At 38.4% G+C, this 24,048-nt stretch overlaps 1 protein-coding gene across 2 annotated transcripts in view; it reads right to left on the bottom strand.

The window, feature by feature from the left end:
• The window catches only part of AOAH (acyloxyacyl hydrolase), a 320,779-nt gene that overhangs the window by 281,837 nt on the left and 14,894 nt on the right, over nt 1-24,048 (bottom strand). For both annotated transcript variants that reach the window (XM_053553720.1, XM_053553721.1), the window contains exon 2: nt 10,679-10,774. In XM_053553720.1, coding sequence (XP_053409695.1) covers nt 10,679-10,774 — 96 coding nt within the window. The remainder of the gene's footprint in view (nt 1-10,678; nt 10,775-24,048) is intronic.

Raw genomic sequence — 24,048 nt, 5'->3', positions numbered from 1 at the left:
TGCAATGATGGATAGGTAAATGAGTAATTGTGGAATATTTTAATTCTATCAGTTCCTTTATTCTTGACAACTAAAACTTTGTGTGTAAAGAGGGACTTTATGTGGAAAGAAGGAGATACAGTTGTGATACAGAAGAGATTAAGAAAAAATCTGTAGTTCTGGATTTGAATTTGAAATGTCAGTATGGAATCCTCAGATATTTTATATTAAAAATTATCCATGTTGGGTAGCACCCGTAGCTCAGTGAGTAGGGCACTGGCCACATACAACTAGGCAGGTGTGTTTGAACCTGGCCCAGGCCAGCTAACAACAATAATGGCAACAACAACAATAACAAAATAGCCGGGCATTGCGGCAGGTGCCTGTAATCCCAGCTACTTGGGAGGCTGAGGCAAGAGAATTGCTTGAGCCCAAGAGTTTGAGGTTGCTGTGAGCTGTGATGCTACATCATTCTAACCAGAGTGACAGATTACATCTCTGTCTCAAAAAAAAAAAGAAATTATACATGTATATTTCCTATTGCTGTCCACCAAAAAAGCCTGGGAAAAATGGCTAACCCAGTAGCAATGAGCATGCCTAAGCCTACAGATCATGGTCTTGAAATGCTATTTCTCACCAGAAGAAACTAGGGCCTTTAAGAAAAATTATTGATTTCAACTCTGTGGCTTACAAATGCACAAGAAAGGGCTGGAACACCTTGTCTTACCAGTTAGTGAAGGTCAAGCTGTCAAAGGTCATTAGGCTCATGTCCAAGGACTCAGGAGTCAACCTGAGGAGGCTGCCAGTGGTTGGCGCTCAATGGGACCATTTGAGCTTCAAAAAGACAATAATTGCAATTGACTGAAACCCATTGGGTATGCTCAAATTCATGAGTTCATGATGACATTTTCAAGGAAACTAATTGATTACTTTGAGATGGCAATAGAAAACAATGCATTATCTAGAAAACTGATAAAGGGAACAAATCAAACACTTACCCTGCCTTTCCTATATGAAATTTCTAAACAATGCAACTAGTTACCATGGAAATTCTTCTAACATATGATGAGGAGGAGGGGAAGTGATATAATTCAGTTTATAAATCAAAGATAAGTGATAGATTAGAATAGCACAATTTTTAACCCCTAATAAATTAATAAACATCATCACTGAATGTTAACGGCTGCTAACATCACAAAAAAGAAAAAAGATAAAGTCCCTTATTGTGGCATTCTGAAGAAAGAAAACAATGCCCCTTATAGGCTTGCCAAAGGAATCAAACTGCAGTCTGATTGAGCCTCTGGTCAAGCTGCTAATTTTCACGAAATACGAAACAAGAGGAGCAGACTCAGTTATACCTCCGAATGCAATCAGCGCCATCCAGACTGTGGGAAATTCTACAGGTCAACATCCACAGCCGTATTTTTTTTTGTTTTTAAGGGCACTGGACTGTAAGTTTTATTGAGGCAGACATTGTGCCTGGCACATTCATGGTGTGTGAGATTAGCCTGGCACTCCAGGAGTATCTATGGAATGAGTAGACTGATGTCCACAGCCGTATTGTAAGAAAAAGGAAGGTGTGGAAAGGAAACTTGTGGATTAAAAGAGACATAAAAGATACACCAAAATTTAAATGCTGCACAAGGCTTTGATGTCTATGGCTGCCCACTTTGGTGATAAAATTATAAAGAAAGGCAAGAAAAATCATTCAGGACATCATTCTTTTGGAGGGAAAGGAGGATGGGATGGGACACAGGTGGCCTTCTGGAGAGGCTCTCTGTCTGTTCTTTTTTTTTTATTATTAAATCATAGCTGTGTACATTGATATAATCATGGGGCATCATTCACTAGCTTCACAGACCATTTACCAAGTTTCACATATGCCCTTGTAAGATGCACCGCTGGTGTAATTCCACCAATCCCCTTCCCTCTACCCACCTCTCCTCTCCCTCCCCTCCCTTTCCCCCTTCTTCCTATTCTTAGGTTGTAACTGGGTTATAGCTTTCATGTGAAAACCCTAAATTAGTTTCATAGTTGGGCTGAGTACATTGAATACTTTTTCTTCCATTCTTGAGATACTTTACTAAGAAGAATATGTTCCAGCTCCATCCATGTAAACATGAAAGAGGCAAAGTCTCCTTCTTTCTTTAAGGCTGCATAATATTCCATGGTGTACATATACCACAATTTATTAATCCATTCGTGGATCAATGGGCACTTGGGCTTTTTCCATGATTTAGCAATTATGAATTGGGCTGCAATAAACATTCTGGTACAAATATCTTTGTTATGATGTGATTTTTGGTCTTCTGGGTATATGCCCAGTAGAGGGATTACAGGATTGAATGGCAGATTTTTAGATCTCTAAGTGTTCTCCATATCTCTTTCCAAAAGGAATGTATTAATTTGCATTCCCAACAGCAGTGCAAAAGTGTTCCCTTTTCTCACATCCGCGCCAACATCTCTGGTCTTGGGATTTTGTGATATAGGCTAGTCTCACTGGAGTTAGATGGTATCTAAAAGTAGTTTTGATTTGCATTTCTCTGATGATTAAAGATGATGAGCATTTTTTCATATGTCTGAAGGCCACGCGACTGTCTTCTTCAGAGAAGTTTCTCTTCAAATCCCTTGCCCAGCCTGCGATGGGATCCCTTGTTCTATTCTTGCTAATGAGTTTGAGTTCTCTGTGGATTCTGGTTATTAAACCTTTGTCAGAGACATAACCTGCAAATATCTTCTCCCATTCTCAGGGCTGTTTGCTTGCTTTACTTACTGTGTTCTTGGCTGTGCAGAAGCTTTTTAGTTTGATCAAGTCCCAGTAGTGTATTTTTGAAGCTGCTTCAATTGCCCGGGGGTCCTTCTCATAAAATACTCACCCAGACCAATTTCTTCAAGGGCTTTCCCTGCACTCTCCTCTAGTATTTTTATAGTTTCATGACTTAAGTTTAAATGTTTGATCCAGTGAGAGTCTATCTTAGTTAATGGTGAAAGGTGTGGGTCTAGTTTCAGTCTTCTACAGGTCACCAGCCTGTTCACCCAGCACCATTTGTTAAATAGGGAATCTTTTCCCCACTGAATGTTTTTAATTGGCTTTTCAAAGATTAAATAATGGTAAGTAGCTGGATTCATCTCTTGGTTCTCTATTCTGTTCCAGATATCTACTTCTCTGTTTTTGTGCCAATACCATGCTGTTGTTTTTTTTTTTATTGTTGGGGATTCATTGAGGGTACAATAAGCCAGGTTACACTGATTGCAATTGTTAGGTAAAGTCCCTCTTGCAATCATGTCTTGCCCCCATAAAGTGTGACACACACCAAGGCCCCACCCACCTCCCTCCTTCCCTCTTTCTGTTTTCCCCCCATAACCATAATTGTCATTAATTGTCCTCATATCAAAATTGAGTACATAGGATTCATGCTTCTCCATTCTTGTGATGCTTTACTAAGAATAATGTCTTCCACATCCATCCAGGTTAATATGAAGGATGTAAAGTCTCCATTTTTTTAATGGCTGAATAGTATTCCATGGTATACATATACCACAGCTTGTTAATCCATTCCTGGGTTGGTGGGCATTTAGGCTGTTTCCACATTTTGGTGATTGACCATGCTGTTTTGATCACTATCGATTTGTAGTATGGTCTGAGGTCTGGTAGTGTAATTCCTCCTGCTTTGTTTTTATTTCTGAGTAATGTCTTAGCTACTCGAGGTTTTTTCTGATTCCATATAAAATGAAGAATTGTTTTTTCAAGATCTTTAAAGTATGACAGTGGAGCTTTAATAGAGATGGCATTGAAATTATATATTGCTTTGGATAGTATAGACATTTTAACAATGTTGATTCTTCCCAGCCATGAGCATGGTATGTTTTTCCATTTGTTAATATTTTCAGCTATTTCCTTTCTTATCGTTTCATAGTTCTCTTTATAGAGATCTTTCACGTCCTTTGTTAGATAAATTCCCAGATATTTCATCTTCTTTGGCACTACTGTGAATGGGATAGAGTCCTTAACTGTTTTTTCAGCTTGGCTATTGTTGGTATATATAAAGGCTACCGATTTATGAATGTTGATTTTGTAACCTGAGACGCTGCTGTATTCCTTGATCACTTCTAAGAGTTTTGTAGTAGAGTCCCTAGTGTTTTCCAGATATACTTTCATGTCATCAGTGAAGAGTGAAAGTTTGATCTTTTCTGACCCTATATGGATACCCTTGATGGCCTTTTCTCCTCAAATTGCGGTGCCTAAAACTTCCATTACAATGTTAAAAAGCAATGGAGACAATGGACAGCCTTGTCTGGTTCCTGATCTGAGTGGAAATGATTCCAATTTAACTCCATTCAATATGATATTGGCTGTGGGTTTGCTGTAGATGGTCTCTATCAGTTTAAGAAATGTCCCTTCTATACCGATTTTCTTAAGTGTTCTGATCATGAAGGGATGCTGGATATTATCAAAAGCTTTTTCTGCATCAATTGAGAGAATCATATTGGTCTGTGTTTTTTAATTTGTTTATGTGCTCGATTACATTTATGGATTTATGTATGTTGAACCAGCCTTGAGACCCTGGGATAAAACCGACTTGGTCATGATGTATAATTTGTTTAATGTGTTTTTGGATTCTGTTTGTTAGGATCTTGGTGAATATTTTTACATCTATATTCATTAGTGATATTGGTCTATAATTTTCTTTTCTTGTTGGGTCTTTTCCTGGTTTGGGGATCAGGGTGATGTTTGGTTCATAGAACGTGCTGGGTAGTCTTCCTTCTTTTTCTACCCTTTGGAACAGGTTGAGTAATATAGGTACTAATTCCTCTTTAAAAGTTTGGTAGAATTCTGACATGAAACCATCTGGTCCCGGCTCTTCTTTTTAGGGAGGTTTTGTATGGTTGATGCTATTTCTGAACTTGATATGGTCCTGTTCAACATTCCACTTGATTCTGGCTAAGTCTTGGAAGGTGACATGCTTCCAAGTATCAGTCAATTTCCTTCAGATTTTCATATTTCTGAGAATAAATTTTCTTGTAATATTCATTAAGGATTTTTTGGATTTCTGAAGTCTGTTGTTATTTCGTCTTTGTTGTTTCTGATTGATGAGATTAGAGATTTTACTCTTTTTTTCCTGATTAGGTTGGCCAAAGGTTTATCTATTTTATTGACCTTTTCAAAAAACCAGCTTTTTGATTTATTGATCTGTTGTATTATTCTTTTGTTTTCAATTTCACTTAATTCTGCTCTAATTTTGGTTATTTCTTTTCTTCTACTGGGTTTGGGGTTGGAATGTTCTTCCTTTTCCAGTTGCTTGAGATGTCCCATTAAGTTGTTAACTTCCTCTCTTTCTGTTCTCTTGAGGAAGGCTTGCAGTGTTATAAATTTCCCTCTTAGAACTGCCTTTGCGGTATCCCAGAGGTTCTGATAGTTCGTGTCTTCATTATTGTTTTGCTCCAAAAAGTTGGCGATTTCTTTCTTTGTCTCATCTCTGACCCAGGTATCATTCACATAAGGTTATTTAACTTCCATGTTTTTGTATGAGTATGCAGATTCCTGTTGTTACTGAGCTCGAGTTCTATTCCACGGTGGTCTGAGAAGATGCATGGAATAATTTCTATTCCTTTAAATTTACTGAGGTTAGAATTGTGACCTAAGATGTGATCGATTTTGGAGTAAGTTCCATGGGCTGATAAGAAGTATGTGTATTCAGTTTTGTTGGGATGAAATGTTCTGTAGATGTCTGCTAAATCCAAATGTTGGATGGTTAGGTTGAAATCTAAGATTTCTTTGCTCAGCTTCTTGTTGGAGGATCGATCCAACACTGCCAAAGGAGTGTTGAAATCTCTGACAATTATGGAGCTGGAGGAAATCAAGTTACTCATGTCTGTTATAGTTTCTCTTATAAATTGAGGTGCATTCTGGTTGGGTACATTGATATTAATAATTGAGATCTCATCATATTGAGTCTTACCCTTAACAAACATGAAGTGACCATTCTTGTCCTTCCTTACTTTTGTTGGTTTAAAGCCTATTGTATCTGCAAATAAAATTGCAATACCTGCTTTTTTCTGATTACCATTTGCCTGAAATATGGATGACCATCCTTTCACCTGAGTCTGTATTTGTCTTTTAAGATGTGACTCTTGTATGCAGCAAATATCTGGCCTGAGTTTTTGTATACAGTCAGCTAACCTGTATAACCTCTTTAGAGGACATTTTAAGCCGTTCACATTAGTGGAGAATATTGATAAGTCTGGTGAAGTTTTGGGTATCGAGTGTTTCCAAAGTCCAGTGGGCATTTTTGATCCTTTCGCGAGTGTGGAAATTGGAGTTTGATCCAAAGTTTCTGAGTGTGTTTACTTTTGTGGTATAGGATTGGGTTGGTCATTATGGAGGATAGGTCTGAGAATATCCTGAAGAGCTGGTTTGGTTATGGCAAATTTCTTCAACATCTGAATGTCATTAAAGTACTTAATTTCTCCATCATAAATGAAACTCAGTTTAGCTGGCTACAAGATCCTGGGTTGAAAGTTATATTGCTTTAGGAGATTAAAGGTCGATGACCACCCTCTTCTGGCTTGAAAAGTTTCAGCAGAGAGATCTGCAGTCATTCTAATATTCTCCCCTTTGAAGGTAATGGTTTTCTTTCTCTTGGCAGCTTTGAGGATTTTCTCCTTCATATTAACTTAAGTGAAGTTAATTATGATATGCCTGGGGGATGTCTTATTGGGGTTGAGTCGTGCTGGGGTTCTGAAGCTATCTGATATCTGAATTTCAGAATCTCTAGGCATGTCTGGAACATTCTCTTTCATAATTTCATGCAGAAGGGCCTCTGTGCCCAGCAAGGCCACTTCATCTGTTTCTGGAACTCCAATGATTCGGATATTCGCCTTCTTCGAATTATCCCAGAGCTCTCGGAGAAAATGATCCGTTTTTGGTCTCCATTTCTCTTCCACTTTGAGAGTTTGGGAGCATTCAAAGGCTTTATCTTCAATGTTAGAAATCCTTTCTACTGCTTGTTCCATTCTGTTGCTGAGGGATTCTACTGTATTTTTCATATCTTTGAGGGCTGGAAATTCTTGCTTCAGTGTGTCTAAGTCTTTGGTGTTTTTGTCTTTAAATTTGTTAAATTCTTGAGACAACTTTTGAATTTCTCCTCGAATTCCTAATTCCACTTTGTTAATCTTGTCTGCAATCCAAATTCTGAATTTGATTTCTGACATCTCAGCCAGTTGTTTATGAATGGGATCTTCAATTACATTTGCCATATCTTTCCTTGGGGGGATTGATATATTCTGGTTATTCATGTTACCAGAGTTTTTCTGCTGATTCCGCCCCATGTTTGTCTTACTCCCTTTGATTTTTTCCCCTGGGGCTTTGTCGAGGGCCTGTACAGTGTTGTGGCCTGAGAAACTGGGGCCCTGTCTGGTGTGGTGGGGCTAAGTGGTTCTGTCTTGTTTTCAGCTGGTTTCTGTTCCACCCTAGTGAAACAGATACTCTGGATTGAAATCTCAGCTGTGGAGAAATATCAGCAATTAAGTCACCCCGCCCCCCACCGGCAAACAATTGGAAAAGAAAAATCAAACCTTCCTACCACCGTTCACCCAGGGCACCACCTGATTTCTCCTCAGGTGATTGGTTCAGTTCAAAAAGTCCAAATAGATTGTCTCAGTCTGCACCTGTCTCGGGTGAGAGAGTTTAAGAGGTCTCTGGGAACTGGATCACAGGGGTCTGGTGACTTGGTGTGGCTTGCTCCAGTGCTGCTTGGAGTCAGGAGGAGCCACCCAGACAGTAGATCAGTCTGGGAAGGTTGCTGCCTCCTTCCCCACCTTCACCACTGTCACACCCAGTCACTGATAGCCCTGCAGTTGGCTGACCCAGTTGCCTGTAGTGAACCAGTACTCCAGGAGTTTGCACCTGCCTGAATCACAAGGAAGTCTGCCAGGCCACTGAGCTCTTCCTCTCTCTAGCAGGAGGAGGTGAGGCCTGACAACCTCGGGTGCTTGATGAAGGTTGTGGGGTTTTCATTCAGGTCCAGTCTCACCCCTGATTAATGTTACTGACAGAACAGAACAGAACAACTCTGTGGTTCCCCTGCAGAAGAGAAGCTGAATTGAGTTCCAAATCAGCTTGTCTTTGTTCTTGTATTGTCTATAGGCTGATGATCCCCTGAGGGCCAAGTGCATCTTAGGTTTAGTAAAGTGGACCTCTGGGTCAGCCCCGCCCTGGGATTTTCCCCCCCGGTTTGCAAGTTGGAGTTGCCTCAGGCAAATCCTATACTCAGAGTCTCTGGTTGCCCAGGGAGACGGAGGGGGGGCTTCAGAATATTCGGTAGTGAGCCATATTGCTAGCAAAATAGGGCTGCTGTTTTATGGCTCAGGCAACCACTCCTCCGGTATAGCTCTCTTCAGGCCAACCATCCTCTCTCCACTCCCATACCCCAGAGTCTGCACCGACTGGCTGAAGCCCAGCACTGTCTACACCCCTTGAGCAATCTCCCAAGAGTCTGGACCTCTGGGGGACAGGCCTCCAGACCTTGGAGCAAGAGCAGAGGGAAGCGCGGGGAGTGCTGGGAGCCAGGGGTTGCGGTCAGAGAACACATACGGCTTTACACAGTTTTATGCCTGGCCGTATTGTCACCAAAAGACGTTGTCACACTGTGCCTCAGGGAACTGCCACTCCGGTGTGGTCCCCTCTTCGCCAACCAGGACTGGCCTCCAGACTTCAGTGTGAGTGAAGGGGAGCACTGGGAGCTCAGAATTCCAGGCAGAGACTATATACAGTTTTATGCCTGGCAGGAGGACGCCGTGGCACCCTAGTAGGGGAAGTAGGTCCAGTTTTTAGAGGGTCTCTCCCGTGGAGTGTAGTGGGAGGACCTTTGAACTCTGCCCGATTGTTTGTGGGGCACTCTGAGCCATTCTCATGGGGGAGGGGACTCCCGTCTGCTTGGTGATGGATTTTGTACCTTTTGTTTGTATCCTTGTGGTCACAGCTTGCCTCAGCGGGGTTCACGTGCATTCTTCAACCTTCTCTCTTAGTGCAGCTCAAATCCACCAGGTTACTTGCTGAATTTTTGTCCTTTAACTCTTCTACTGGATGGGAGGTTCTGTGGAAAGCTGGCTTCAGTTAGCCATCTTGTCTCCTCTCTCTATCTGTTCTTTACCCTTACAAACTCTGAACGTTTACAAGGTGTTTGCCTTTCAATGAATGATGAAACTATACATTTGCTTTGTGTGGTTTTCTACATTTGTCTTTTTTTTTTTTAACATGTATGTGTGTTTATTAGGTTTCCGCTTTTGCAAAAATAAAACCTCATAAAGAACGAATGACAATAAATACATTCAGAAAACAAATCAGACAATTGCTGTGTCAAAATATTAAGCAATAATAATAATGCAAAGAAAGTAACATTCACATTGTCAGATAAGAGTATGTCTATTATAGAATGCTTTGACTCTGAGGTTCAGTATGGAGTCATCAGTTAACTTCTTCTTACCATTTTTTCCCAAAGTCTCAAAAAATAGACAACTAATAAGCCATTTGCCTTGTTTTTAACCAAGAAAAGGCTAAAAGAAAAAAAAAATCACTGGCAGTACAATGCTATACAATGTTTATGGATTCACACAATCTTACAAGAATAATATCCATTAAATTCATATGGGTGGTTCCTTCTAGAGAGGTGGTGAGAGGGATGAAACTGGGAGTAAGGGAAGCCAAAGGGTTTCAAGTTGTTCTGCCATGGCTTAATTTCACAATAGAAAGATGTAATTTTGATGTATAAGATATGTCAAATCTCAACAATGGTCAATTTGTAACATTATAAACACATGATTGTGTGCATTATTCTCTCCTACTGTTTGTTTATGAATTTTAAACAGTTTTTTAGCCTGTGAAAGTATATTGTGATTTCATACAATAAATACTCTGAAAACACTCTGGTGCTATTGCCAAAATGTGATAAATAAATCAAAGATACAATGTCATTTGTCCAACTACCTTCTTTAACAGAAAAAATAATGTAGGCATCTTTGATGAATTAGTTCCCATTAAAAGATTGAAAATTTAACTCTTGAAGAAGTATATTCATTATGACTGTCTTAGTAACAGTATTCTATGAGGGAAATAGAGTTAATTTTCTTCCTGCTGACATTGAAAAACACACAACTTGTTTAAACCACCAATCAGTTTCTTCTTTTGCAGGATGGATAAGGTACTTTATTGGGATCCAATTGAAATCAATGGAATGTTCTAAATTATTTTTACATCTGGGATTTTGAGTTCAGTTGTTTTCCTAGCCTGAATCTCTGTGTTGGTGGGGCTCTGTATGCATCTCAGTATGTATATGTTGGTCGGGTTAACATAAAACTATTGAAAATTGTTCATTATTCTGATTTCTTAGTACTTAAGGCCATGATCACTAAGTGGGCAAATCTTTATTAATGTGACACACAAATTACAATTGGCCATTCTACATTTTATTCCCTAAATCTCCATAGCAATTTTTTTCTGTCATGATGGATAATGAACATCTAGGAGAAATTGCCTAGAGTGTTTGTTGTTGTTGTTTTAATTTCTTTTAGGATATCAGCCCACAGAAATAACACAATCTGATTCTGCTCCATAAGCATATGCAGGATATAAACTCAGTCAAAGTGGCTCGTAAGTGAGAAGGCAAGTAGGTCCACAGCAGTGGACCCTGCCCGTACTTACCAGGCAGGTAGCTGCACAATCTTTCCATTGAGGCCTCCACAGTTGAGTTGTGAACCTGAGCCAGCTGTTCAATCACGGAAACCACCAGCACACATCCTGCCAGGGAGCAGAAGAAAACGTCATAAGTTTCACATGGAAAGCTGGGCTGGAGGACCAGGGGAGGTGCTGGTGGGAGACAGACTTTAAGAACACCAACCCTTCCCAAACAGAGAACTTTTGTTGGTTGTTTGCCTTTTAAAATCTATTGTGTATGAAACCACGCTGTGAGTTGTGGTAAAATATAAAATGTGGTGAGAAGAGTGTGGGTTTGGGGTCAGAGAGCCTGGAGATGTCAGTCCAGTTTTGTCATTGGTGAGCTATGTGAATTTGGGAAAGTAATTTAATCTTGCTTAATTTTCATTCTTTTTGACCATGTAAGAGAAAGAGATGATGCTTAAGTGAGGGAGTGCAAGGAAAGCAGCCCACACAGAGTCGAGGCTCAGTAGATACCAGCCTCTCTGCTCCTCCTTTTCCCTCCTATCTGCAGTAAATGGCTTCATTATGAATAGGATCATTCCCATCCTACACATTCTCTGACATACAAGGCGACCCAGGCTCACATTTTTAAATTTGGAGAAGTGTTGGAAATTGCCTGGCATTTAAAGTCAGAAGATCTGGGATTGAGCCCTGACCTTGCAATCTTGGATTCATCATACAGGCTGTCGGAGCCTTGGTTTCCTCCTTGTGAAGGAGGTAATAACATGTTTCCTGTGGGGCTGCTGTAGTGATTAGGGAGACAAAAGTGAAACTGAGTGTGCCTTGCAAATCATAACACATTGTAAAATATTATTTTACTTCACAGTTATAAAGTCCACTACTTGAAAGCATGTACCAGCATGATAAGTGTTTAGAAGGACACTTATATTAAGTTAGGAATATATTCCTTCTGCTACCTTGATCTGTGATAAGTGTGAATATCCAGAGGCTCCAAGCTGACATTCTCAGAAGATTCTATCACCTGACTTGATTTAAAGAACTGCTGGGGAAGCCCAAATCTCTTTTTTCCCAAAGGAAAGAGACTTTTTTTTTTCCTCCTGTACTAAATACACAGGTAATTGGTCAAAGCTCAGTAAGTATGTGAAAGGCAACTGTTAGATCTCATTGTAATAAGGGAAATGGACACTTAGCAGAGGTCATTTCTAAGGAGGCGAGGGAAGGCTTACATCCAGCACAGAGGAGTTCCAGGGTCCCTGCACTGGCAGTAGGCTCACTATTGTTTGTCTGCTTAAGAAATTGGGGACCCAATTCATATATATGGTGTCATTAAAATCATATTCCCACCAGGATTCCTTCAGGGGATGTGGAGGACAACAGATGTGAACAATACTATTGGCATTTTTAAACAGAAAGAAATAAAACCTTCTACCCGGTAAAAAATGAGAAATTTCCAATGAGGAATTTAGAAATTTTTACCTTTCTAGATGCTGCAATGTCTGGTGATGCTTTAGCCTTTGTTGCTCTGTCCCCTCTGCCCAGGCAAAATCGAGACAGTGAGATCTTGATAGCCATGGTCTTACTGGGCTCCAAGAGCACCTACTTGTTGGTGTCTGCATCGCCATCAACTGACAAAATCGACTGGCTGTGTTTTTAACCTCATGCATGACCCTTGAGTGTTTCCATACCTGGCAATGAATTTAGTAGCTGCCACTTATTAGCACTTTATGATCTAAAAACCTTTTTCATACCCATTTGTTTTACTTTAAAAATAGCTTTCCTCTAAAAAAGTGAGGTGAAACCAGTTTGATGTAAGCATTCCAAGTTGTATATAAAACCAGCACATTATGCACCATAAATGCATTAATGTATACAGCTATGATTTAATGAAAAAAATAAAAATAGCTTTCCAGAAATAGGAACAAAATACAGTGTCATCTTTGAAAAATTTTAAAATACAGTACAGTTTATTATTATAAAAATGTAATAAACAATACTCTACTGAGCCCCAGATACAAATTTCACTTTTGTTTTAAATATGTCAAATATATTTAATACCTGTAAATATAAGGGTTGTCCATAAAGTATCCAGCCACACGTGTCTCTATTTTTCATAATACTTGGCTGGACACTTTATTTTCAACATTTATAATATGCTTTTAAGCCCTGATCTATGTCTCTGTTAATCACCATTGAGTTGCGTGGCACTAGATAAATGTTAACAATTAGAACTGAAAAACAACCATAAGTAATTATAGTGCTATAAGTTAAGAAGATGCAGTGTGGCATGGTTGGAAAATGAGAGAGGTTTTGGAAAAAACTTGGGTTCAAATATTGGATCAGTCACTTTCAAACCATGTGACTTTGAATGAAGTGCCTACTTTCTGGAACTTCATTTTTAAGAATTTAGAGTTAGACCTTAATTTCCTGAGGGCAGGAACAGTGTATGACCATCCCAGGTCAGGGAATAGGGAAGAGATGCTTACTAGCTTGAAAGGAGTTGACCTGAGAGCTTTGCAAGTGACATTTCAGTTGCCTGTTGCTGAGGGTATCCCTAGGCATGGGCTGATGGATGCACCAACAGTTACTTCCAAGCTCAGTCATCTAACCCATGCTGCTTCCCTCTGTTACAGTATCCGCTTCTGGACATGGCTCCACTTCTCATTTTGGTGAGAAACAACTAGTGCCCTCTCTCGGGCTGGGCAATCAGCTTCTGTAGCAAATGTGCAGAATTGATGTGCAGCTCACAATTAGGGAATAAGATGGTGATTGGGTTGTATCTTAGTCCATTCCTGCTACTATAACAAAATACCTTAGCTTGAGTAGTTTGTAAATAATAGAAGTTTATTGCTCACAGTTCTGGAAGCTGGGGAGTCCAAGAGCAAGCACCAGCAGATTCTGTGTCTGGTGAAGTCTTGCTTCCTGCTTCATAGTTGGTGCCTCTCACTGTGTCCTCATGAGGGGGAAGGTGCAAAAGGGCATAAATGTTGCATCTTTATCTGGCTTTGATGGGCCCCCAGATGGACAGAGTATGATCCCTGTCCATAGGGGGCTCACAAGATATTTCCCCAAATCACGTGAACTGGATGGTAAGTACCAGTCAAATGCTAGGTGGAATGTGATTTTGAGAGAGAAACAAAACTTGGTCTAAATAAGCATGGTATATTTCTGCATATTTTTATCAATTTAATTAGTGGCAGCTTTTCTTTCTCATTAGTACTTAAAATAATAGTTTTGTTCTTCACCATCAATGGAGTAGCACTCTGTATGAGATGCAGGAATTGAAACTGCACGAGGTAACCTTAACTGGAATTTGCCCTTGAGGAGTATTCATTCCTGGTGACCCCAGTGATTGTAAACCTTGGATGCGCTTTCCTTTCCCTAAAAATTCAACTCCGGCACACACCTGCAGTGTTTTAATCCCTAGTTTAGAAGGATGAGTGCAAAGTGAATTGGGCTGCTTGAGACCAAGCTGTTTCTTTGTACTTACAGATTTGGACTTGTCTTCCTAGCTTTACTCAGAGAAATTCCATCAAGGACTCTTACGACTATTGTGGCTCCTCACTACTGCTGGCTAAAATTGGAAAATCATTAGATGGATTAAAAGGAGCCAAAAAAAGTCTCTATCTCTAAAGACTGGGTGAACTTTACTACTATCATCTCTTTGCCTAGGAAAGAGTGATGATGATCAAAAGCACCAGGCAGAAAAGCAGGTATTGGGGTTTGGAGTAGTGGATGCCCAAGTTGGGCTCAGCTTTGATTTGGAGTCCTGCGCACTTGGCTACCTGACTCCAGTGAGCTCAACCTCCCTTCCAGTTGAATTGTTAATCTGAGGTCTGCAGTGAGGTGTGTTCTGAATCCTTTAGCAGCAAGAATGAAGAAATTGACTTTTCTACAGTTTCTAATAGGAGGTTTCACTTCCTTGACAGGTTAACGAATGTTTTTTCCTGGGAGAGATGCATGGGCAGAGTAAACCCTCCCATTAGAGACTATTCTCTGCTAATAAAAGGCCTAGCTCTGCTAAAGTGAGTTTGTTCAAGCTGCTGTTCATTTAGGAAGGGAGGGGAGGGGCAAGAGTTCTGCATTTCACTCAATGGTCACCATGTTAAAACTCACATATGGACAAATCTCTTCTCATCTGGCATCTGAAAAATAATAAGTACAAAAGAAACATACACTCCTGATAGTGTGTGAAAAGGAAAAAAAAAAAAAAAGAAAATGGGCCTGAATAAAAACACCTGCTACAGGGATCTGCTTCTGGCTACAAACCTCAGGTAGACGGCAGACTGTGCCATGGAATCCTTTTGAAGTGAAACAGAACTCTTGAAAAATCCTAATTATAATCATGTCTGTGCTGGCTGGAATTGTAGCCAACTGCGGAGAGCGGTCTATTAGATTTCCCATTGTCTGAAGCCCATCATTGAAAAGCCTTGAAAGCACTTGGCAGTTGTCAGAGCCACAGTCAGCATGACTACACTTCCTTTTTGACCCTGAATAGGGGCATAAATAATTCATCACATTGCCAGAGTGTGCCCTACGGTGTTCAAAGTGTTCTTGCATACATTATTATCTCCTTCAAAATTCACAACAACTCATAGATGTAGGAATTATTACTCTCATTTTACAGATGAGCACATGGGGTTCAGAGTGGTTAAGTGCCTGGTCCAGTATGCAGCCAGTAGTGGAAGAAATAGAACCCGATCAACAGGATATTTGGTGAAAAGAAAACAAGAAAGATAGTTATGAAAATAATTACTCAAAATGTATCCCATGGCCAGCCTCATTTCCCTAAGACACGCGTTACTAAGCCAGAGGTGGTGGCACACGACCCAGGTCTGAATCATCCTGCGCCTTCAACCTTTTCCTCTGCTTCCTTCTCTCTGAGTCCGGATAAGAAGGAAAGAGGGGGGAAGTAAAGCCCACTTGAGATGCTGTGGTATAGTAGGTGCAGAAGAATTGGGAGGTCAGACAGACCTGAGCTTAGCTCCTGGTTTCGTTACTTATGAGCTAGTGTGTTTGGCAGGATAGATCTGTGTAACCCTAGGTTTTGGCATTCATGGCATGGAATAATAGTGTCCCTTGTGTGGTATGTTAAAGATGGCCACAAATTTTTTTCACCTCCTCCCTTAACGAGGTAATGCTAAAAAAAAAAAAAAAGGTGGCGTTTTTTCCCCAGCCTTTGGAATATGGCCTTGTGACTTGCTTTGACTAGTAGCATGTGGCAGAAGGGACAGTGTGTCAGATTGGAAACAAGCCCTCAAGAAGCTTTGCAGCTTTTACTTTTTTGCCTTCTTTAACCTTGCAGCCATGAGCCTGAGCCAGCTGAAGGAGAGGCCCTTTAAAGGAAAATTGAGGAGCCCTAGTCAATAGCCTGCCAACTACTCGATTTATGAGCAAGGCCATTGTAGATTATCCATACCCTGCCATTCCACCATCTTCCAGCTGAGTGCGGCTGCAGGGATGAGCCCAGGGGAGAAGAGCTGAGACTCACCCAGTAGAGAGTTCCAAACTGCCTACTTTGCCAAGATTACTGACAATGAGAGGCAGCGTCTTGAACAAACACACGTGCTGGTGAAAGTAAGGGGCTAAGTGCATTCATGGATGAGCAGGCCCCAGCAAGGCAGTAGGAGGAAACCAGCAGCCTGTATAGAGAGGCACAGAATGACTGGTTCAGCTAATTTAAAAATACATTAAAAATTAATAATAAAGAAATAAGAGCAGAGATGCCAGGACCCATCTGTCATATTACTTATTTAACATACACTTATGAGCGCTTGCTTTGAGTTCAGAACCTTGAGGATACAAAGGAATAAGACGGAAACCAGCAAGGAAGACTGATGCCTAAAGAATAATCCTGAGAAGCTGCATTGTGATAGAAGGACCTGTTAGTGCTTTGGGAGCTCAGAGGAGGAAGAAATTAACTCTGCCTGGAGTCACCCATGATGGTTTCTTAGAGGAGCTGAGTCTTAAGGGATAGGAGGAGCTCATTCATCAAAAGAAAGAAAAGGAAATAGAGAGAGAGAGAGAAGAAAGGAGGGATGGAGGGGAGGAAGGAAGGGAGGAAAGAAGGAAGGAAGGAAGAAAGGTAGAGAAGTTTTTCCAGGAACATAGTAGTAGCAGTTTTTGAAAGACTTGGAGTTGAGGGCAGCACCTGTGGCTCAAAGGAGTAGGGCGCCGGCCCCATAACCTGGAGGTGGCGGGTTCAAACCCAGCCCCGGCCAAAAACTGCAAAAAAAAAAAAAAAAAAAAAAAAGGTTACTTTAGGTGGTGCCTGTGGCTCAGTGAGTAGGGCGCCAGCCCCATATACCAAGGGTAGTGGGTTCAAACCCAGCCTCGGCCAAACTGCAACCAAAAAATAGCCGGGCGTTGTGGCGGGCGCCTGTAGTCCCAGCTGCTCGGGAAGCTGAGGCAAGAGAATCGTGTAAGCCCAAAAGCTGGAGGTTGCTGTGAGCTGTGTGACATCATGGCACTCTACCGAGGGCGGTACAGTGAGACTCTGTCTCTACAAAAAAAAAGAAAGACTTGGAGTTGAGAAACAGAAGAGTTGGCTAAAGTTAGAATTCTGGAAAGGGAAGAGTGAGAGAGGTAGGAAGGGAAGAGAGAGATGGGAAGGGGCTACACAATGAAGAACCCTGAAGGTCATACTACAGAGTACGAGCTTCCTGCTGTGGAGTCTAGAATACAGAACAATGTAGTTTTCAAACACCTTGCTCTGTATTGCCTAAAAGACATTTACAAGACTATGAACCCTTTCCACAATTTAATGGGTATTAATGAAAATCAATTTAAATAGTTGGAAAGGGTGTGATAGTGGGCAGATTGTAAATATTACAATAGAACTATTAGGTTAAACTTGTGTATGTATCCAAAGGATATGCTATAGTGGTTTATACCTACTGTCATTCATTTAAAAAACATATGCTAGGGGTGAGAGGTGTGGGTCCACTTTCAGTCTTTTACAGGTCTCTAGCCAGTTTTCCCAGCATCATTTGTTAAACAGGGAATCTTTTCCCCAGTGCACATTTTTGTTATGCTTGTCAAAAATCAAATGACAATATATGGCTGGATTCATCTCCAGATTCTCTATTCTATGGATAAAAGATTTAAATTTAAGACATGAAACTATAAAAATACTAGAAGAGACTGCAGGGAAAACACTTGATGATAATGACCTGGGAAAATATTTTAGGAGGAAAACTTCCTGGGCAATTGAAGCAATACCAAAAATATATTCCTGGGATTTGATCTAGCAAAAAAGCTTCTGCACAGCTAAGGGCACTACAACAAAAGTAAACAGACAGCCTTCGGGATGGGAGAAGATTTTTGCAGGTTATGATTCCAACAAAGATCTAATAACTAGAATCTACAGAGAACTCAAATTAATCAATAAGAAAAGAACAAACAAGCCCATTTTTTTGTGGTCAAGAGACTTGAACAGAAACTTCTCTGAAGATGACAGGTGAGTGGCCAACAAACACATAAGAAAAGAATGCTCATCATCTTTAATCATCAGAGAAATACAAATCAAAACCATTTTGAAAAATCAAGTAATCCAGTAAGATTAGCCCACATCACAAAGTCCCCAAACTGCAGATGTTGGCATGGATGCAGAGAGAAGGGAACACTTCTACACTGCTGGTGGGATTACAAACTTAATACAGCCTTTTTGGAAAGAAGTATGGAGAATTCTCAATGACCTAAAAGTTGACCTTCCATTTGATCCCACAATTTCATTATTAAGCATCTACCCAGAAGAAGAAAAATCATTTTACAACAAAGACATTTGCAGCCCAATTCATAATTGCCAAGTTGTGGAAGAAGCTCAAATGTCCATCAACCCATGAATAGATTAACAAATCATGGTATATGTATACCGTGGAATGCTGTTCAGCCATAAAAGAAGATGGAGACTTGACATCATTTATGTTTACCTGGATAGAGTTGAAATACAACCTTCCTAGTAAAGTATCTCAAGAATGGGGGAAAAAGTATCCAATATACTCAATATTATTATGAAACCAATATAAAAGCACTTACACTCTCTTATGAATAATAAAACACAAATATAGTCTAACAAGTTAGAAGACGGGGAGAGGGGGGGAAGGTAGAAGGTGTTTAGTGGGAGGAGGGAGGGGCATTCGAGGAGATCTCAACTAACATGCACAATGCAAGGGTACATTTCTAAACAACCAAAAGTAAACTGTAAATGTCTTACCAAAAAAATAAGTGAGGTGATGGTTATATTAATCAGTTTGATTTAAGCATTCCACATTGTATTTCAAATCATCATATTGTACCCCATAAATGTATACAGTTATGATGCAATAAAAAGTTTAAAAAATTAAAAAAATTAAAAAATCAAACTCTTTATTCACAGTGAGAAATTAACCACTCATAATTTGTCTCCTTGAATCCTATTTTAATGAAGAGTTCTACCTTATTGAATTCTTCTTCCACCACAGAATTTTATCGCAATGTAATTTTTTTTGGTTAAAAATATTTTATTGATCACACTATTATAGTGTATATAAATTTATACACTAAAACGATGTATAAAATTTCAATAAAAATTTCATCTCCTGTGATTATAACACTCTAAGTCTTAAAAAAATTATTCTGGGGCGGTGCCTGTGGCTCAAGGAGTAGGGCACCGGTCCCATATGCTGGAGGTGGCGGGTTCAAACCCAGCCCCGGCCAAAAACCACACAATAAATAAATAAATAAATAAATAAAAAATAAAAGTATTAAAAAAAATTATTCTGGATAGAGTTTTTTTGTTCATAAAATTAACTTATCTAAACAATATATAGCCAATTCTATAGTGATTATTAAGTGATAACAGTAAAATTTTATCAGAATTGCACCTCTTAATGAAATTGTTGACCCCTTTTAATCAGTACTTATATATATTGAAAAATATTACTCATTCATGTAAGATAATAAGATTCAGCATCACTTTATTTTCATTTTTTGTTTAAAGATGTAAGTGCTGAGAAACACGTGTGCTTAAATATACTTAAATAATGGGAATGGGAGGACTTTTGATACAACAATGTCACTCAATTCTTTACATTTTTCTGAGTTAAATGCCAAAAATCTTAGAGTGATCTATCAGTGAAAATTATTTTAAATAATCTATAACCTGACAGCTCCCTTCAATTTCATTAAAGACAAAGAACTAGGAACCACCTGACTTGCAAAACCATGGTAAATCAATGCCATCTTTCACTTTCTCAAGTTTTGGGAAATATACCAAAAAATTTACTAAGGTTTATCTTTTAACTAGAGTAATTGCTATTTCACTTAGAGAGACCCTATTAAAACCTAATACACTTAGAACAAATTGGGTCTTTTCAATACACTTTTGCCATATAATATTTTAATAAAATGCTTTTATCTTAATGCATACTTCAAATACATTTTTGTCAAATGTTGGAGCTGCAGATTTAGTTCATTCAAGTTATGAAAAATGTTCTGTGTATAAACCTAACTGACAAAGTCAAATCATATTATTAAAGAAATTAATCAATCAGATTTTTCATTCAGAAAAATATGACTTCATTTTTCAATTCTCTTTAATATTTGCATTCTCAGATCAATAGAGATAGAGATAAAGGATGGATAGATGGATGGACAGAAAAACTGGCTGGATGGGTGGGTGGGCAGACGGATGGGTAAACTGACAAATAGGTAAACAGATACATAATCTTATGCTTGATATTATTCTTGGTCTTTATCCACAAACCTACTTGCTAACATGAAGAGCTTTCACTGACCAGCAAATGTTTAATACTGCTGTATTTCCTGCAAAGGTTTTGTTAAAGGAAAAATTCAGTGTTTGTTTCTAGATTATCTATTTAACTATCAAAATTTAGAAATAAAACGAAAGAATAAAATGAGACCCAAGCCCCACAGATGGATACTTAGATAGTTTTGAAAGGAAATATGGCAAAATATAAATAGTACTTATGTGGGCTTGGGGATTGCAGTTGATTTTACTCTTTAAAATACTCTAAAATATCCACGAATATCACATGTTCCTTTATAATCAAGAAAAAACAAGTTCTACTTTTATCAAATAATTTCTTATTAAATTAGCTTTTTAATAGCTGCCTACCACCTTACTAAGTTTTAGGAAAATGTGAAATGACATTTTCTAGAATATCTCTTTTAGTTTCAGGGTGTTTGTTAGGGTGATTTTACAAACTATATCCTATTTATTCTTCACAGCACTCTCATAAGAGTGCTACCTCCCATTTTACACATGGAAACCTGAGGCCCAGAGAGGCTAAGAAGTATACCTACGTCCTTTCAGGGAGGCAGTGGCTAACTAGTGATTCAAATCCAGATCTGCTTTATACTAAATTTTATATTTTTCTAAGGAGCACACTGCATTGTCTTTCAAAAGTTAGAATTATCAATTACATTAAATAATATGTACTAAAGTCTGTATGATTTGAAAATATTGCTTCTCAGTCTATGGCTAGTCTTTTCTTTCTTTCTTTCTTTTTTTTTTGAGACAAAGTCTCATTCTGTCACACTAGATGGAGTCCATGACTTCAGCCTAGCTTAAGGGCAACCTCAAACTCTTGAGCTCGAGCAATCTACTTGCCTCAACCTCCCAAGTATCTGGGACGACAGGCACCCACCACTACACTCAGATGGTTTTTCTTCTTTAATATAGATGGGGTCTTGTTCTTGCTCAGGCTGGTCTCAAACTTCTGAGCTCATGTAATTCACCTGCCTCACCCTCCAGGAGTGATTCTTTTCATTTTCTGAAGATGTTTTCTGAAAAGCAAAGTGTTTAAATCTGATGAAGTATATTTTATCAATTTTTCTTTTTGAATAGTGCTTTTGTCATCTCTAAGAATCTCTGCCTAATCCAACGTCACAAAGATTTTCTATGCTTTCTTTTAGCAGTTTTATAGTTTTAGCTCTTACCTTTAGGTCTGTGATCTACTTTGAGTTCACAATTGTATATAATTTGAAATAAGGGTCTAAGTCACCTCCCTTTTTGCTTATAGATACTTCATTATTCCAGCACCATTTGTTGAGAGACTGCCCTGGCCCCATTGAATTATCTTGGAATTTTGGTAGAAAATCAATTGTCCTTAAATGTATGGGTTTCTTTCTGGACTTCCTATTTTGTTTCATGTATCTCCATCTATCTTTATACAAATAAAGCCCTGTTTTAGTTACTGTAGTATTAGAGTAAGTTTTGAAATCAGGTAACATAAATTCTCCAACAGTGTTCTTCAAAATTATTTTGCCTACTTTGGCATCTCTTTATTTCCATATACATTTTAAAACTAGCTTTCTAATTTCTAGGAAAAAGCCTATTAGAATTTTGGTAAGAATTGTGTTTAATGTGTAGATCAATTTGGGGAGTACCACCATCTTAACACTAGCGAGTTTTCTATACTGTTGATATGATACATCACTCCATTTCTGTAAAGACTTCAAGACTTCTTTAATTTTTTACAGCAATGTTTTGTGGTTTTCAATACAGAGAAATTGTATTTCTGCTGTTAACTTTATTGCTAAATATTTTTATTAAACTGTAAATGAATTTTCTTAATGTCATACTTGAATGTTTGTTGCTAATACAAACAAGAATTGATTTTCGTATATTAATTTTGAATCCTACATCTTTGTTAACCTCAGAGCTAACCTCATTAGCTCTAATAGTTTAGTTGTTTTTTTTTTATTTTGATAGATTCCATAGGATTATTTACAGTTAAGATCATGTTGTCTGAAAGCAAAGACAGTTTTACTTATTTCTTTACAATTTTTATGATTTTTCTTTTTTTTTTATTAAACTGAATAGAATCGTCAATACAATGTTGACTAGAAGTGGTGAGAGTGGACATTCCTATTTTGCTTCTGATCTTAGGAGGAAAGCATTTAGTCCGTCATCATTAAATACAAAGTTAGTGGTAGGGTTTTCATAGATGTTCTTTATCAGATTGAGGAAGTTAACTTTTCTCCCATAACTTGCTGAGAGATTTTAACATGAATGAGTGAAGGATTTTGTCAAATAATTTTCCTGTTTCTATTGGGATGATCATTTAATTGTGGCCTCTATTCAATATTGAATATAATAATTTAGTGTATTCTACTAATTGATTTTCAGATATTAAAATAACTATGCATTCCTAGAGTAAACACCACTTGTTCAGGGTGTATCATTTATTTTACATGTTGCTGGATTCTGTTAGTTAACATTTTGTTAAGGATTTTGCATCTATGTCTGTAAAAGTCTATTATTTTCTTTCCTTGTGATATCTCTGACTGACTTTGGCATTAGGGAAAAACATAAAATGAAGTGGAAAGTGTTCATTCCTCTTCTATTTTATGAAAGAAATTGTATAGGATTGGCTTTATTTCCACTTTAAATATTTTTTAGCATGTATTAGTGAAACCATGTAGGCTTGGGATTTTCTGTATCTGGTTGAACAGTGTCCCCTTAAAATTCATGCCCTTTCTGGAACTTCGGAGTGTGCCTTGTTTAAATATAGGGTTCTTGAAGATGTAGTTAGTTAAGATGGGATCATTCTAGAGTAGGTGCGTCCTTAACCCAATATAAAAAGAGACAACCACACAGAGAGAGAAAAAGGCCGTATGAAGACAGACACACAGAGGGGACATGGTCATGTGACACAGACAGAAGGAATTGGAGTTATGCAACTCACAACCCAGGGAAAGAGAAATATTGCTGTCAACCAGGAGAGAGAGCTTGACAACCAGTTTCAGACTTCTAGCCTCTAGAACTATGAGAAAATAAATTCCTCTTGTTTTAAGACATTAAAACAAGATTTGTAGGACTTCTTTATAGCAGCTTTAGGAAGCTGAAATACCTAATTTCAGTTCCTTTACATATGTCTATTCAGGTTTTCTATTTTTTAAGTCATTTTTGAATATTTGTATTCCCTTAAGAATTTTTCCATTTCATCTAAATTTTCTCATTTCTTGGTACGAAATTGGTCATATTTCCCTATAATCTTTTTAATTCCCTGTGGGTCTATATTTATGTCCTTTTGGTTTTAGTCTTGGTTTTGATTATTGTTTTTTCTCTCCTTTTTTAATGATCAGTCTAGCTAAAGGTTTATCAATTTTATTTATCATTTCAAAGAACCATATTTTGATTTCCTTTATTTTCTCCATTGTATTTCTGGTTTTTATTTTTACCAATTTCTGTTTCAACCTTTATTATTTCTTTCCTTCTTAATCTGATTTTGGATTGTTATTCTTTTTCTCACTTATTGAGATAGTAATGTAGATTAATGATTTTTAGATTTTTCTTTCTAATATGTATTTACAACTATAAATTTTCCTCTAAGCACTGCTTTAGCTGCATCTCACAGATTTTGACATAATGTGTTTTCATTTTCACTTAG

This window comes from Nycticebus coucang, chromosome 11 (assembly GCF_027406575.1).
Source record: "Nycticebus coucang isolate mNycCou1 chromosome 11, mNycCou1.pri, whole genome shotgun sequence".
Classification (NCBI taxonomy): Eukaryota; Metazoa; Chordata; class Mammalia; order Primates; family Lorisidae; genus Nycticebus; species Nycticebus coucang.
The sequence above is the reverse complement of the archived record's forward strand: the minus strand, read 5'-3'. Positions and strand labels throughout refer to the sequence as shown.